At 44.2% G+C, this 17,079-nt stretch overlaps 2 protein-coding genes across 3 annotated transcripts; both read left to right on the top strand.

Moving 5' to 3' along the window:
- The first annotated feature begins 16 nt into the window (after positions 1–16).
- Positions 17–7,660, top strand: spa17 (sperm autoantigenic protein 17). The gene is made up of 9 exons (XM_057050327.1): positions 17–121; positions 1,351–1,505; positions 1,574–1,653; positions 1,747–1,802; positions 2,261–3,913; positions 4,847–4,860; positions 5,622–5,638; positions 6,599–6,757; positions 7,637–7,660. The coding sequence occupies exons 2-9, from the start codon at positions 1,352–1,354 to the stop codon at positions 7,658–7,660; spliced, it is 2,157 nt and encodes a 718-aa protein (XP_056906307.1). The 5' UTR covers positions 17–121; position 1,351.
- Positions 7,661–10,466: 2,806 nt separating this feature from the next.
- hepacama (hepatic and glial cell adhesion molecule a) lies at positions 10,467–15,160 on the top strand. 2 transcript variants are annotated; one of them, XM_057049310.1, is made up of 7 exons: positions 10,467–10,882; positions 12,519–12,866; positions 12,961–13,242; positions 13,781–13,871; positions 14,069–14,136; positions 14,248–14,318; positions 14,470–15,160. In XM_057049310.1, the coding sequence occupies exons 1-7, from the start codon at positions 10,783–10,785 to the stop codon at positions 14,824–14,826; spliced, it is 1,317 nt and encodes a 438-aa protein (XP_056905290.1). In that variant the 5' UTR covers positions 10,467–10,782; the 3' UTR covers positions 14,827–15,160. The 2 variants fall into 2 exon arrangements, with proteins under 2 accessions (XP_056905290.1, XP_056905291.1); XM_057049311.1 differs by having other exon boundaries at positions 14,069–14,118.
- The last annotated feature ends 1,919 nt before the right edge of the window (positions 15,161–17,079 follow it).

Genomic DNA, 17,079 nt, shown 5'->3' on the forward strand with positions numbered 1-17,079 from the left:
AGTGTCACATTTGAGTCTGCGGTGCCGGTAAGGGGACCTGTTGCCTAGCAACGACTGTCAAACACGACAGCTAGCTTAAACGCTGACCAACAAGGTGCATACGTACTGGGGGCGAGTAAAGGTAACAAACGCATGTATAATTCCACTCATAACCCTTTTTAAGGTAACTTTAAGTTTATAATTCACAATCCACTTCAGGTGATGTGTGCAGTGTTGCAAAATGGCGACTTTCTCGCTAAATCTAGCGACTTTTCAAATCATCTTGGTGACTTTTTTCTTGTCAAAAGCGAATAGCGACAAATCCGGGGAATTTTGAGAGTTGTTGGATATTTTTCTTCTTTTGGGAAGACTGACGTATTGTTCTAGTGTAGTCTAGCATCGGGTGCTGCCGTCAGTTCCTCCCCCGTTTTAAAGCACCCACGGGCGACCACTCTCCCAGCAGCCGCCCGCAGCCGTACCAGACGTGTCGGAGCACCGCGCATGGGCAAACCCTGTCTTTCAAAGAGCGTTGTAAATGTAAACGTTTCTTCACTGTCACAATGAAATAAGTTATTACATTTGACTCAAAAACCACTTCCTTTGAAAACAACAACTGTGTGTGGAGAGGATAAGAAAATAAGCATTGAACCCGAATTTGGGTCAGACTAGTTCTGTGCATCTGCATGAAATGGAAAGAAGCGTTCCTTTACAATCTTTATTACAGTCAGCAGCAACCCGTTGTCCTGTTCTGTACCCCCCACCCATCCACCAACACCAACACCACCATGCCATACCCTGATGCAGAAAAATAAGATCAAAACAAAAGTCTCAATATTTCACATTTGATCTTTCAAAGATCAAAGGAGTCTTGATTCAGAGCAACATGCTAAATTACAGCTATTTTCCATTGTATTACAACTGCACTCCACTAATGCTATAAAATAAAGAACTACTTTCTGTGTAGATATAAAGAAATACAAAATACAAGGTAAGAATATTACAACCAAAAGACAGTTGATTCTTTGTACCTTTGCACAAATGCAAGGAGCACAGTCCTGCTTTAAGTTTTCCAGTTTGTGTTCTTATTTAGGAATATGCTTGTTTATATTTTCTTCTGAACATATTCAAGGTGTTTTTGGGTTGTTTTTTTTGGGGGGGGGGGGTGCTCAAAATGAAAATAATGCAAATTGGATAGTGATTTACTTTTTGGACAGCCAATGGTGACTAGGCTTTTTGAGGAGTTGTAACAGTGTGTATACCATAGATATTTTTAACCAAAACACCAAAAGCCATGTTAGCTTTACTGTCTACCAACAGATGTTAAGGGTTGTGTGAAAGTGAAAAGTTTTGTCTTGTCCTATAATTTATTAGAATGTCAGTACCATTCTCCAGCACTCACCTGCGGCTCCCCCGAGGTTTTGGTACCATCTTGAATGGTCTGGTCAGAGAAGTCCTGCGAGACCAGCCTGAAGACATTCCCAAATATGCTGCACAGTACTTTAGTTCTCTTCTCAAACAAAGACAAGGTAACTCAAATGTTAAAAAAAGTGAAAAATGTACCTTATTGACATATTTAACTTTATTTTAATAACAGAGAGTGGCCTGGACACTGCTGAGTGGGCTGCTAGACTGGAAGAGAGATTCTATTATAATCATGAATTTAAAGACACAGAGGTAAAATTAGTTTACAGTTTACAGCACTATTGTCAGAATGAACAGCTTCATTCTACCGGTACTCTTTGTTTTCTTGTCTTATTACATATTTAGACAGACCAAGTCCCTGCTACTGAAGAAACGAGTGCAACCAGGGCGACTCCATGCAAGTGAGTCATTGCATGTCCTATTTAAAGCAAAAGATAAAAACCAGGAGAGGGACCAGAGTGAAAGAAAAATAACAAGGGATATATGAGGAGAAATTGACAATAAATTTTTTTTGTTCTGTGTTCAAAGTCAATAGACAATGTGTCATTGCTATCCAGGTGAAACGTGTTGTTTTTTTGTCTGCGTCGATCACATCTTCAGCACTCGGCAACTGTTGCTGTGCCTTAACCATTAAGAAGGTGCCATTTTCAAATGCGAGGACATTATCGTTAAAGAATTCTCAAATACTCGTAGGTTATGAATTATTTTGAACTAGCAAAAGGCAGATTTGCAGTTTAAGATGTGCAGGAGAGCAGGAAAAGGAAAGGCACAGGAAAACAGATAAGTAGGTGTTCCTTAACTTATGATTTACAGATGTACTGCTTGTCAGACTGAGCACCATTTTTTGCACAATTTTTAGGGAAAATTCTATTGATTCCAAAACTGGAGAAGAATTCAGTCATTCAAAAGCAGTCTCCAGTTTTTCCACCATCCAACAGGATGCATCTGATGGTGCTACAGGCACAGAAGAAGAAAAACATGGTATTACAGAGAGGCTCACATCAAAAGGCAAACTTTCTGAAGGGGAATCGCTAAACAAGGAACTAGAAGCAGAAGAACCAAGTGGTGAGACGGAGGAGATCCCATCGGGAACTGTGGGTTCAGCCAATGAAAAAGAAATCAGTCACGTTTCACATGAAGATGTCGATCATTCTGACTTCGAGTTCATTGGAATATCACCGAGTTTTACAGATGGTGCGGCCCGTGCCTCAACTCCACTGGCTGCAGAGGGTGAGGGAAGGGATAAAGAAGTAGGTCTTGATCAGGATATGGTGGATCCAAATGAAAAAATGATAGTTGAAGAACAATCAGAGGTCGTTTCAGAGTCTGGATGCCCTAATGTGGATGTGTTTGCAGCAATTTGTGAGGAAAAAGAAAATACTGTGGAAGGAAACACTGCTACAGATGACAGACAGGAAGGGGACCAGGACACAGGGCTGAAATTGGAAGTGGAAAGACCTGAGGACAATCAGCAAGAAGCAGAGGATCAAGCAGAGGCAACAGAGGAGGTGGAAAGATTACAGACTTCTTCTGAGGAAAAGCATGAAAGATTCAGTAATATAGAAGACAGCAATACACATAAAGGCAACTCATTGGTTGAGGTCAGCTTTGAAGACCTTCCAGAGGCTCAGGAGATGAAACACTTTGAGCCAGAGGAACCGCATACAGTGGAGGTCTTGAAGCCTAATATAGAAAAGCAGCCTGGGGAAGAATCTAAAGAAATCACTACTGTGGAACTAGATCAAAACATGTCCGCTACACAAGATGGTAGAGAACATGAAATGGTGGGCGTTGAAATGGAAGTTAACTCAGAAGAGAAGGGAATGGAAAATCAGCAGGGGACATCTGTAATGAAGGAGAGGGTAGATACAAATGATTCTGGTCTATCTGATGGGGAGGATGAGATGGGCCAAGGTGATAAAGTTTTCAGTTCATCAGATCAGTCCGCCGTTACGATAGAGGAAAATAACCCCGAGCGTGGAAAAAGTTCCACACCTGAGAGCTCTTTGAAAATAGGTGAAGGTAAATCCCAGCTAAAGGATCCAATCTCTGAAGGAGCTGAGAGAGCAGACCTGCATAAAGTAGATGAAGAAGATGTTTTCAAACAAGGATGCTGTGAAGCTGGTGCGGAAGATCAGTCGCTGCAAGCAACCCAGTCAAATTCATCAACTGAGGCCCCGGAGACAGAGACTGAAACTTTAGAGACAAGTGCCCAACCTCTGTCAGGTGAGGACGAAGACCAAAGGACAGCCGAAGAGTCAGAGCCTGACTTCAAAGTGTTAGAGGAAGAAACACCAGAATCCTCAGAAGCTGTAGAGGAAACAAAGTTTGACTCAGGAGAACAAGAGGACAGGGAGACGCTGTTTGTCAAGGACAGTGTTAGTCCAGACCCACGAGCCGACGCAGTAGAGGAGGAGCATTTAGAAAAGGACACCACGGGACCTGAAGACATCAGTGGTGAAAAGGTAACACTTGTGCACTGTCTCAATAAAGACTATTCATCACATTCATGGCAATTCTGATTAATGAAAAGAATCTAGATGTTGCTGCCATTGTAGTCAAAGCAGTTCACCTATATCAGGTCCTATAAATGAACCCATCAAAGGGTGAGCCTGATCAACAATGACCCTCATTTGATTGTCCCTCTCCTGCACACAAGATGCAGATGCAGAGATACAGTACATCTCCAAGTAAGTGTGCTATCTTGATTGGCCTACGCTACGATAAAGTTTTAATCTCTTTAATATCTGCGACAACTGAATGGATTCCCAGTTAGATCTTTAACCTTTGTGCTGCCATCACAGTTAGCCTCGTCTGATATGTCTGGACAACCGCGGCTGCAAATGCACGAGGAGGGAGAGCCAGGAATGGGTGCCAAGCACGTTACCATGGCAACCCCTCTCCACCATGCACTTTCTCTTAGTGTCGTCATGGAATTAATAGGAGATGGTTATGGCGATAGTTGCTATGCACCATCTGTATCAGTAATCTACCCTCAACTGCAGCGTGTGAGGGATCAAATTGCTGAACAATATGTCTTGTTTTTCTGCCTTTTTGAGTAGTGACAATTCATTACAGTTACAACAAAGTAAACATGCAATGGACACGCTGCATCGGCCACATGTTCGGGGGAATGCTGTAGCGTCACAGAGGTGCACTTTGGTTTCCTCTTTGATTGTTTGCTCAGTATTTGCAAGTTGCCATGTCCTCTGTCCTTAGAGGAATCGTACAGCCTGCTGATTAGGCTGATATGAGCAGAACTACTACGTTGTGATTGATTTCAGTAAGCATAATTAAGGCAAATTAGGTAACAGCTTGATACACAAGGCTGCTTAGAGAAATCAGGCAGGAGACAGATTTAATATACTGTTTAGGAGCGCGTTGATGTCATGCATTTAACTCAAATAAATGGACGCTCTCTATTTTTCTCCAACTTGTCTGCTAGCCTGGCAGAGGAGTGTGGGCGGCTGTACCAGCTGGGATCAGAGGGAGGGAGAGGGCTGCGAGTTCTCTCTGCCTCCTCTCTAATAAATTTATAACACTTCCTCGTGTAAAAGAGCCCGAGATATTTTCGCTACGCTTTTAGCAGAAGTGGAAAGTCAGCAATAATTGTTTTCGTTGACCATCTGGCTCGTGCATAGTAGGCTGCATAAGCTGGTCATCCGTTTTTTTGTGGAGGTTGATTGTTTATTAGTAGCACGTGGATGTGTGAATTTGAATGTTTGTCTCTGCTTCTGTTTCACTGCGGTTGGTGCAAAGCAGCCACTTTTTGCATTTCTGATTTATTTATTCCAGATCTGGTTGCCGTGTTTCAAACTTCTAATCGAGGCCGTCAGCTGCGTCACCAGCTGACGGCCAACGCCGTCACTTTGTTCCGGCTTATCTTAAATGGCGAGGCCCTTTAATTGTGTGAGGTAAACACAGGTCAGCAGCCTTAATGAGACTGGAAAGACGGAGCACATGCTGTCATGTTTGTAGGAGGTCTCTGTCTCCCTCCCTCCCTTCCTCCCTCCCTCGTCCTCACTCTGACTGTATAACTCTCTCTCATTCTGTGCATGAGAGGGTGTTACTGAATATACAGTCATCATTGGTAACAGTCAGTGAGGCATCTGCATTAAACCGGCTGCACGTTTGCTGAAGGCTTTCGCTGCGTCCGTGTAGAACTCGAGACGAATAAGTCACAGCAGGTCAGCACAGCTGAAGATCGAAGCCAAAATAAGACATGGACTGCCACAATGTGAGTAGAAGCTTTGGGAAACTTTTTGTTTCTTTTCAAAAATCTTAATTTGTTGTCTTGTTTCACCACAATTACTCTCAGAGAACATGAGAGGAGCTGGATTTGATACAACTGTCCTCTAACTGTGTCCTGCTGTTTGTTGTTTCTGTCCTTGCATAGAAAAATGTGCCAGTGAATAATAATGCTAAACATGAATCAAATGGTTTCTCATAAAGTCTGTTAAGCCCGCGCGTTACTTTAATTGATTCCACACACATTTTAATTGACTGGAAACTTGTGTCAAGTTTGGGTCAAATGAGGTCCAAAGAGCTCTGAGCTAAAAACAATTACAAAATGCGCTACATCAGGCAGACATAGCTGCTGCTGCGAGAGAGCTGGGATGTGGCTGCTCAGTGAGCAGTCAGACATGGAGGCTAATGAATGCTGGCTACACAGGTGGGTGGTCACACTCCTACACTAGAGGGGTTTCGCTGGAGACATGATGCACTGCCTCATCGAGCTGGTGGGATGACAACGGGGCCGTTCTGTGGGCTGTTGTATTCAAAGTAGATCTGCTATGCACAGGCAAAACATGGGAGGAGGTGATACGCGCTCGCCTCGGAATCTGGATTGATGTTTACATCGCTCGTCAACAGCCCTGGCGTCTCTCCACTGACACTTTATGACCAACCACAATGTCTCTGTCCGCCCACCACACAGCGTCCACTGGGACAGAGGATGCCGTAGATGTGTCACCGAATGAGCTCTTTGCTGTCGACTGCAGCAGCTTTTTTTTTGCTGGTTCATGGTCCATATTGACCCGGTCCGTAGATCAAGAAGTTTTTCAAAAAAGTGAAAAAAAACCTTTACTGCGAGCAATACGTAGACCCTTCTCAGTCCTCCAACCAAGTACTAGGCAAAACAAATCTGTTTCAATTTGCTCTCCTTCTGTGAAAAGCCTCTGTGGTTTGGTCTTCTCAGCAGGAGGACTGCAGCAGGCCCCAGGAGGAGGAGGACATCATGGACATCCCCCTGGATGATCCCGAGGCCAACAGGGCTGCCGCCAAGATCCAAGCTGGCTTCCGCGGCCACATGACCCGTAAGAAGTTGAAGCCGGAGGACAAAGCAGAAGGGGAGGAGGTGAGCAGTCGTGGCTGCTATAAAAACAGACAGGGAGTTGTAGGAACTTTAGGTAACCTTAAATGTCAGGATTCTCTAAAGATCATTAGTTAGGGTATGATAGTCTGCATGTTAATAAGGGAACAGTGGTGTCGAGTCACAGATAAAGATGTTTTTTTGTGCTACAGCTACTTCAGAGGCATTAATTGGCACACATCTTTAGCCACTTTATTCTCTAAGAAAAGAAACGTGTAAAAGTCATACATAATTAAAAGCACAGATTAGAGCTGCTCCTGACTTCTCCTGCCTGTGAATAATGCAGTACATAAACCAGTGACTAATTGAATTACCCCAGAGGGTTCCCAGCAGTTCTATGCTAAATGGGTAATAATTGCATTTGCCTCCAAAAATGTTATTTTTGCCAGTTTAAAATGAAAACACATACATTTAATCATTTGAATGTGCAACATGTTTGTGCCTGGAGAGTAGAGGGCTAATAAACTTCTTGGAGCATAAAGCTATTTTAACAGAAATTTTTCATCTGAATAGTCAAAACTTTATTGACATTATCCCTCCAGTCGGTTGAACACAGGTTTCAGGGAAACCTTCTTGTGAATGGTTCTCTGTGACCCAGTTGGAGTATTTATAGCTCCAGGTGCATGAGGGGTAGTAGTCTACATGCTGCAGAATTAATGGAGCTGTCCAGTTGGAACGGAGCAAGGCAAGCACCTCCCACTGGGGGAGACCCCCTTTTCCAACGGAACTAGGTTTTTCAGTTTTTAGGTTGGATTTTTATACGAATTTTATATATTTTTTTATCCATTTTATACGATTCTTGAAACAAGGGACCGTGTTTGATTTTTTTTTCTGATTTTTTTTAAATCAATGTTCTCTCCACAGAGACAGGACGATCGGGGACAGTAGAGGAGGGGGGGGCACCACACCTGTGCCAGAGCAGCGACACCCCCTCCCAGACCTGGATGAAGTGAGGCAAGGTAGCGAGAGATGGTTGGCACCAGCCAACTTTAGACACACCTTTTCACCCCAGGGAGTCTTTTTTTTCATTCTTATTTATTTAATTTCTGACTCAAATTAGCAGTAGATGAATGAAGCAACTATTCCGAGGGCGTGTTGTGTGCATCTTTGTGAACTGTAACACTCCTCTGCTTCTCCAGCAGTGCAGATGTCTTTGACCCGGAATTTGCAACTCACTGCATGTACTTGTGAAACTTCTGCTCGTGTGCTAGTTCTTAGACGATGATCTGTGAATGTGAAAATGAATGTCCTCTAAATGCTAAACAGGGCTTAATTGGGATCGATCACTTCATGCCATCTGTGTACCGACCATGAACACATCAGCTTTGTGTAAGAAGTGGCTTAAACGGCTTTAATCTGTTACTCAGTATTGTTTCCTGGTGTGATTGTATCATGGTTACTATTTTACCCGCTTATAGACATGATTAAAATATCAAAGGACAAGTAGCTATGTATGTTCTATTTATTCAGTCACATTGTACAAGCCTGGATTAATTTAACCTTTATGAGCATTTTCTACAAATCTGATCTTCCAAGTCAGTAAGCATGCAGTAGTTACACCTTTTTTTCACCTTTGATCTTGTGAAACATGACGCTCAGCCGCCGTTTTGATGGGTTTTGACTTGTTAAATCGCCTGATTTCAGTTTGCAGAGCCTTTAAAGTTCCCTGTAGATAGATGAGAAGAATAAATCCACCTATTATGCGCTGCTCTGTCTGCATTAAACTTCATTTATCTGCGGAACAGCAGAAGTTGGTTGTTTTCCCTCATATTTACAGCTGCCACCTACAATGGCAAAATCTCGGTTTCACCGTTTAATCGTAAATAATTGTAAAGCGTCAGCAATTTTATAACAAGTAATTGCTTTGAAGGCATCGTCAGTCTGCTTTAAATTAAAGTGTTTTCCTTTTACAACAGGTGGTCATCAACATTTGTGGCTCATATTTTGCAGGGAAGTCTGCGTGAATCACAAGATAATGTCGCGATTTCTCTCCTTGCCGGTCTTGTTCGGCTTTTGAGAAAAAAGCTGGAGCATCTTCTGTCTCCCAGCGCTCCCACTCAGCCACCTACACACATCTGAGCTGTACTGCTCCCTGCACAATCTGCAACCGCACATGCACGCTCGCAGTGGAAAGAACGCGGCCCATCGTTCCTGCGCAACCCACTCAAGTCGCTCACACACACACACGTGCATATGGCTGTGACGCGCGTCATGGAGACGCGACGAACAGCAGAAGTCTCGCTCGCTGCTGCGGTCGTGCGAGGCGCTTCCTCCTTAGCCTGATGTTCCTCCTCCGCTGCTCTGTCATAAATAGCCACAATGGGTTTTAGATGAACCTTTTCTCCTACTCAGTCCCAAAGGTGCCGCGGCCACGTTCAACCCTCTCTTTAATGACTGTGGGTGAACAATCAATAGCATGCACGCCTCCAAACATAGCACGACCCCCACTCGCTGTTGGAGACCCAGTTAGGGAGAAGGTGGTTGGGGGGGTCCTTATTCTCGCAGGGACCTTGTGTGATCCGAAAACTTGACAAAAGCCAGTCTCTTTTACATCTCGTTAAGATTGACTGTTCTTGAAGCATATGTGAGCTCTGCTTGATTGGTTTGTTCTCCTCAGACAGCCTGTCAGTAAGGACGGGGAAAAAAGATGTGGTCTCCTGGGTGATAATTAAAGATGGAAAAAGTGAGGACAAGCAGCAGGGGGCACAATTATCTGTTTCCAGCGGTGACGCCACTGGAGCTGAAGCGTCGTCATTATGCAGACTAAACATCTAAGTTTGGCTTTAGAAGAGGCCTGCTTCATTGTAAGAAGTGTGGAAATTAGCCCTGATTGACGCCTCAGTACCCAATGCAGAATTTCTGAAGTGTTTTTCCCCCCTCTCAAGTCGCACAAAATTACATCACTTCAGGTCACAAAGGCTTCTCTGTCGCTGCAATTGTCTCAGCTCAGACCTAGACGCGATAGAGTCCCCATCGATTTACAGCGTGTTAGAAAAGCTGGAAGAGTGGAGAGAGGAAAAGGGCGGCGCCACTCTTACTGAGAGGGCAGAGGTGGAGGGGAGAGGTGCAGCTTTGATGGCCCACTCCACAGATGACTAAGCTCAAGAGGAGACAGGACGGCGATGGCTGTCTCTTTCTGAATTTCCACCCTGTCAGACAGATGTCCTTTTCCATGTGTGGCCTCCCTTGTTGAAATCTCAAATAATTGAATCATCTATCAGAGCCCTTTGACACCCTGTGTGACGGCAGTTGGAAAATCAAGAACCAAGACATTTTTCAGTTCCCAATCCCAGTTTTTTAATCCAGCCTTTCTCAAAAGGAAAAAGGTTAACAATAAAAGATCGTGTTTTCATTAGAAAGGCTAAAAAAAATGTCAAAAGGCTAAAAAACACAACCTTCCTTTTTTTGCCTTCGTATAGATTTTACGCCCCCTAACGGACATAGTAGGTACAACAGCTTTTTCTTCATAGTTCATGTTGCTGTCACATACAGAAACCTGGACCATGCACATAATAGTGCAGCAATACAGTTCTTCATCACTTTCTATCAATCGCAGGGTTGTTTGCACAGTGATGCATTCAGAGTTTATTTTGAGGCTCCAGTCCAGAGAGGAGTTTGCACAATGTGAGTAAAGTGGGCCAAGGAAAGGAGGGGGGGGGGGGGGGGGGTAAAGTAGTTTTTCCTACCACAAATTGTTGCCAGTAACTTCTCTACACTAAAAATTTAGGGTCATTGCTTAGATCGGAGTCTTTATTTGTGTGAATTCAACATGGAGGTGCAGAGAAAAAGCTGACCCACACTGTGTCACTGTCTGTGTCACGCACACACACACTCACACACAGAGTTGGCTGTTGTTGGCTGCGGCTGGGGTGCTGTGAGCAGTGTGGGGCTCAGAGTGGCCCCCGGCAGAAGCCAGAGTCTCAATCAGGCAGCAGAGACTGTGTCGGGCTTCAGACGTGCTTAGGTTGGATAAACCATGTTCGCTGGGCTGACTCTGCCCAGGACACAAGATGAAGGTGGAGAGGAAGACCTCCTGTACAGGCGACAGTTTTATTGACATTTCTTCGCAACTGGCGATCTCTGGCCTCCTCTTCCTCCTTTTCTTCACAGGTAGGTCCATTTTATTTGCTATGCAAAGGTTAGAGAATGAACAAACCCCCTTAATCTGCTCCGTTTTCCAAAAAGACGAGGGGTTTTCAGCTCAGTTCAAGAGTTTATTCCAAAGAAAATAGATCAACAGTTGTCAGTTCCAGTTATTTTCATGCGTATACGAGTCAACAGGACTCGTGTTTGTGGTCCTCCCAGTTAATCCAGTTTTAATCAGAAATGTTTTTCTTCCTCATGTTGCACAAATTGGTCATTTCCACAATGGGTTCATTCATGAGTGGCGCTCTGGACTGGGCCCCCGTCAGTGGCTCAAAGGAATCTGGAGTGTCCATTGTACATATGTGAGGAGCAGGTGATGCATTTAAGTGTCATATCACAAAGTTTTATCTTTTTTTACTCTTGGTTTGGGGAAATTGTAGCTCAGTTAAGGAGATCTCATTCATGTGATTTTCATTAAAAACATGTTTGATTTATTTTCCTTTATTCCCAATTGGTACCATGATCCCAGTTTACCAAACAGTTTTATTGGAATCACTGGATCCAGTGTCCATCTCCGACCTCACCAGCGACAAAAGCGCTCTCTCTCTCTCCCTCTGTAACCCCTCGCTCGCTCTTTTCGACCGAGGAAACCCGTTCCAACAATTATGTCCTTTGTCTTATCTCCTTGGCAACCCCTGTCAGACGGACCAAATAGTTACCACAGCAATGAGGCGATGCCTTGCTAGCCGCCTGGCTACAGAGAACAGCGAGCGGCACACACTCTCCTCCCTCTCCTGGGTTAATTTCTCCATCGCTGAGGCCGAGCAGTAGGACACCCCCGCTGAGAACAGTAATAACTCTGCCCCGCTTGGTTTCCCCGACAGAATCGGCCATAAAGGATAAAATGCAGCTCGCTTTGTCACACCTTAAACTCATGTGACTGTGGGAGCTGGAAGATAAAGGAAGAACACAAATCAAAATTAGTCCTTCACTTGTTCACTACGAGGGGTCAATAAAATAGTCCCAGTGAGAGCTTCGGTCTCAACAGAACTGTCCACCAATGGAATCGTCTGAAAAATGATGTGACTTCATCTTAAATGGAGACAAATCTACTCACATGAATGCATGAATACGTCCGGTTTTGAACAACCCTGAACAAGTAGCTTGTCCTTCTTGGATGATTGATTCACATTTCAGCCTGCCACTTCAGACATTTTATACTTTTTTCATGTTACAAAGATGCAAAACATATGCAGTCTTGTGTGGAAATGATAAAAGCATTCCAGACCTGCATTCCTGCATCGATGTGTGAGTGAGTTGCTCTCTCAACTGACTTTATCTGCTTATTGAGGTGCTCAAAAACAACCATTGGAATTTCTTTCCCATGAGAGGCAGCAAAAGGGCAAATGGGGTGTAAAATATTGGCAACTTTAGCTTTAAGGCTATAGGCGTCAGTGGGGCAGTTTCTGTTCAGATAAGTGTTGACAGATGATGTGACAGGATCATTGTTAAGGCTCCTCTGACATTACAAGCTTCATATTTGTCTTCTTGTTTGAAGTTCAGTAAAACAAATTAGTACTATGTGAATTAGAGAGAGAGAAAACTACCTTGGATATGTGAATTAGAGTTTTGGATGTTGATTCATCTTTTTTTTTCCCAGGTGAGGTTTCAGGGGTGAATGTGACCAGCCAAGCCCAAGTGGTGAGGGGCACGGTGGGCAGAGAGGCCCTTCTTTCAGTCAGCTACTCCAGCAGCAGTGCCGACAAGCCGGTGATCAAGTGGCAGATGAAGAGGCCCCGAGAGAAACCCATCACAGTGGTGCAGTCCATAGGAACGGATATAATCGGGAACCTGAGGCCAGAGTACCGTGATCGCATCTTCGTCTTCGGGAACGGCTCCCTCCTGCTGCACAACCTGCAGCTGTCGGATGAAGGGGCGTATGAGGTGGAGATCTCCATCACAGACGACACCTTCACGGGGGAGAGCCATGTTGAGCTCACCGTGGATGGTGGGCAGAACCCTTAAAACTTTTGGATCAGAACACTCAAGATGGGCACCAGCAGCTAACTTCTCCGTTCTCGCGTTTGCTTTGTCTCCTCCAGTCCCCGTGTCCAAGCCTTACATCCAGATGATGGCTTCATCCGTCCTGGAGTACAACGAGCACTTTCACCTGCACTGTTCCCACGACAACGGCACCAAGCCCGTCTACGGTTGGCTGAAGGGGGGCAAGGTGCTAACCAACGACTCGCGGCTGCAGCTGTCGCACGACCAGAAGGTCTTGACCATCTTGCGCGTGCTGATGTCGGACGACGACGTGTACGCCTGCACTGTGAACAACCCCATCAGCAGCACCAGAAGCGTGCCCGTCAAACTCACCGTCTACAGTAGGTGGCCCGTCCCACCGGGAGGACATTAGGGGAGACGCTGCGATGCATTTAGGTTCTCGGGAAATGTTAAACAGTACATTTTAATCTTAACGGTTATGACATGAGTCTGACTAACAACACTAGCTGCTGTAACACAGGCAGCCTGGCTGCTACCATGTGAGCCAGTGGGTGGGGGTGGGGGGGGTTTGGAGGGGTGAATAGACAGTTACTTATCACGAGGCAGCAGCGCCTCGGTGGATCTGAGCAATGCCGACTTCATTTCTGCTGCGCTGAAACATGCACAACGGTGCAGAACAACAAAACCTTCAGAGGGGCCCTTTATATGCAACTTGGTGGGGGGGGGGGGGGGGGCATGAAAGAGCTATGCAGAGTAACTAAATGTGTCTTTTTAAGATATTTTTGATGCAAACTTCTTTCTTTCTTTCTTTCTTTCTTTCTTTCTTTCTTTCTTTCTTTCTTTCTTTCTTTCTTTCTTTCTTTCTTTCTTTCTTTCTTTCTTTCTTTGTGTTCCCATCTTTTAATGGCTCTGGTTTAGGAAGGAGCTCGCTGTATATCATCCTGTCCACCGGTGGAATATTCCTCCTGATCACCCTGGTGACAGTTTGTGCCTGTTGGAAACCATCCAAGTGAGAACTTGTTTCCTTCTTCCCTCTATTCTCTCTCTCTCTCCTTTTATCCCTCTTTCATCCTGGACAAGCATGAGCAGAATGTCAAATAGCTGAATGGTGTCACTGTGTCCACCCCCCAGCCCCCTTTATTTTTAAATGAAAAAATAAGTAACCACCTGTGACCTTTGGCCTGAACGGACCTGTTTCTGCTTTAGAAAGAAACATCGACCGGTCCCCCAAAGAGCTCCCGTCTACATGGAGCAAGGTGAAAATGAATGTGAAGGTGGAAGATTTTTCTGAACAAAATTCTTAAATTATAAAAAAAAAAAAGTCATGCAACACAGATCAAGTTAACATTATATGAATATCATCAATATACGGGTATGTTTTGCAGTTGATGTGGTTCCCAAACCGTCCACCCTCGGTCGGAGAAGTCCGATGCCTCTTTACGTTCTCAATGAAGAGGTGATCAGTCTTACTTTCTCTTTCTCTTTTGCACCTCTTTGTGTTACAGGTATAATTCCCAATAGTTTGTAGCACCCAGTTAGCTAAATGTCTGAGGTTGATGACAGCCTAAAGGTGAGGTGAAACATGAAAAGCTTCCCTTTTGTTCCAGGACACTCTGGAACATCTGGAAGAGTGTTCCAGCACCGCTGTCAGCCAATCAGAGCACAACATCCCTGCTGCTTGTGCGCCATCTCTCCTCCCCAGAGGAGCCGAGCGTCCTGTCTGGTCAGCCCCGCGCAGGTACCCCCGCAGCCCCTCTCCGCTGTCCCACCCTCTCACGCAAACCTTCCCGGGTCCTCTCCAGCGGCCCATTCGCTCCCCCGCTCGCTCCCCTGGGTCCTCTCCACGCAGCTTCAGCCCGATAAGCAAAATGCGTCCTCCTGCTGGAAGCCCCACCGGCCAACTCAGTGTGGAGGCGGACAGTCCGGATCCCAGTGATCAGACGCAGAGTCCATCACAACAGTGACACCTGCAGACATGTATGTTTTCATTCTGTGATATGTGAAGTACATGTATAGTTTATCTTGCACCATGAGAGTATTTGATGCACTAAGATGAGTTCACCTTTAGCTAACTCTTTATTTATGTATTCTTTAAAGTCTATGCACAGTTTTTGTCAACTTTTTTCATGATACCTTGTCATATGAACAAAAAGAAATCTGTATACAATATGCTGCTGAGACAGCAAACTATTTTTGGCTCTGGTAAAGGATATATTTTGATTAAGATGTTGTGTTTCTTTGGAACAATTAAACCACAAAATGTATTCTTACAACAGATAATAAAAACTCTTTACAAAATTTGCAGTTTGGCATCAATTCTGTGAAGCTACAAAGGATTAGTTTAGTCTCACACGCGCATTTATGAAACAGGTGAAGACTGTAATTCCCAATACTTCCAGTAGATGTCGCTCACCCACTTCTGTTATACTTTACGTCTGTTCCCAGGGGAGTTTTTGTTTAAACTACTTTTCTACTGTATCAAAACATAAACAATATATAAATTATGAACTTTTAAACTTTTGCACGAGTGAAAATTCTGATATATAATTCAGTGAAATGTGGAATAGAATTATAATTATTGTTCCTATGAAAGCTATCCGAGTAAGATCTAAGTAAGATAACTATGACCTGGATGATTGAGAATCTACATATCTACATATGAGAATCTACATATAAGAATCTATGTAGAAACTGTAGATTAAACCCATTTGAGAGTGAGCTTTCAGTCCCCACGTGCACACTACTACACACTTTCCAAGAAAATAATGACATTTTATTCATTCTGAAAATGTCAGATGTGATTAACTGTGAGGTACAAGCATGCAATTTTGGTTGATAGATGCACCACAATACACATAAAACAGGATAGCTCAGTGCAATTATCAATCCAATTGGTTCCCTTCTAAGGTCTGGCTGGACACCTTTTGTCATGGAAAATCCACATCATTTTATATTGCTTTTATCCTGAAATGTATCCTCCAACACTGAAGGTGTGGCGTTTGTTGCCTGTATTCATCTGGTTTTAAAGATCCCCTATTAAAACCCAAATTTATGCCTCATAAATATACATGCTGGCATCATGGAGACACAGATGTGGGCAACAACGCACGTCAGCGTGCACAATCACACGTGACCTACAGTTAATTCATCTTTACAGATAGTCAAGTTTTTGTGCCTGTATGGAAATTTATATTTATCATCCTTTTTTCATCCGCCGCGAGAGCTGATGCCGGATTTCCACCCTCCCTCAACGAAAGACCAAAGACAGTAATCAGACTCTGGGGAGAAGGTTCTGCACACGTGGAAGTGTCTGCGTGTGGATAGATCCACCTTGTGATTAACATAGATGTGTGCTGTGCTCTCCACCCAATATTAATGACCTCCTCCTTGCCGGGTCAAGCTTCCTCGCTAACACCTGTTCTCAGCTGAGGGGAAACTCCCAGCGGGGCAGGCTGGGGGTAACGTAACCCTGTCTGGGGCTGCAGCAGGTTGTGCTTAAAAAGACCTTTTGCCTCACTGTATTAAAACGATTCTTTCAAATGTAGTGAAATAAAATGGAAATCATTCTATTTTTTTTCTAGATTTAATCAGATCTTTTATTTACAGAAAGATCATGTAGGTTCAAAGAGACCATTGACTAATCAGATGATGTGCGACTGCTCCCGTACAGTCATCAGACATAGAAGAGGTCCTGATGAACGCGGCCTCAGAGTTATTTAATAGTTTTACTCTTCGAACCATAAGGTCAATCGAATGTCGTCCAGACTAAAAATAAAATGGTCTTAGAGGTGGCCTCAAGTGCTGACCACACCATCTGCTGCACCTAAAGTCAACAATGGAAATCAACAAGTGGATGCACACTCACATACACTCACACACACTTGAACAGGCTAGACTAGAATCAAACAGAGAGAGAGAGAGAGAGGAGAAAGCCCATTTAAATCAAAGGTCGAATAGTCAGGCGATAAAATAGCAAATGAGCGAGTTCTTCTCTTCCACCAAACCCAGATATTTCCCACCCTCCCCCCAGCTACCAACCAGTACAGCCCTTATCTGTGCAGCATACTGGTAATACAGCTTCGATATGGTCTCAGGTGATGTCATGATGCTCCAGATTTTTCCTCCATAATACAGTCAGACCATCTCAGATGAGCCCAGGAGCCTTCAATACACAGCTCAGATCTGATTCATTTCCCATGGCAACCATCCCCTTGCAA

This window comes from Takifugu flavidus, chromosome 12 (genome assembly GCF_003711565.1).
Source record: "Takifugu flavidus isolate HTHZ2018 chromosome 12, ASM371156v2, whole genome shotgun sequence".
Taxonomy (NCBI): domain Eukaryota; kingdom Metazoa; phylum Chordata; class Actinopteri; order Tetraodontiformes; family Tetraodontidae; genus Takifugu; species Takifugu flavidus.

Excerpts from the sequence above, each read along its gene's own strand:
- spa17 (XM_057050327.1), top strand. The coding sequence starts at position 1,352 with ATGTCAGTACCATTCTCCAGCACTCACCTGCGGCTCCCCCGAGGTTTT. Across the intron at positions 1,506-1,573 it reads TCTTCTCAAACAAAGACAAG|AGAGTGGCCTGGACACTGCT; the intron begins GTAACTCAAATG and ends TTTTAATAACAG. Across the intron at positions 1,803-2,260 it reads ACCAGGGCGACTCCATGCAA|GGAAAATTCTATTGATTCCA; the intron begins GTGAGTCATTGC and ends CACAATTTTTAG.
- hepacama (XM_057049310.1), top strand. The coding sequence starts at position 10,783 with ATGAAGGTGGAGAGGAAGACCTCCTGTACAGGCGACAGTTTTATTGAC. Across the intron at positions 13,243-13,780 it reads CGTCAAACTCACCGTCTACA|GAAGGAGCTCGCTGTATATC; the intron begins GTAGGTGGCCCG and ends GCTCTGGTTTAG. Across the intron at positions 13,872-14,068 it reads GCCTGTTGGAAACCATCCAA|AAAGAAACATCGACCGGTCC; the intron begins GTGAGAACTTGT and ends TTTCTGCTTTAG.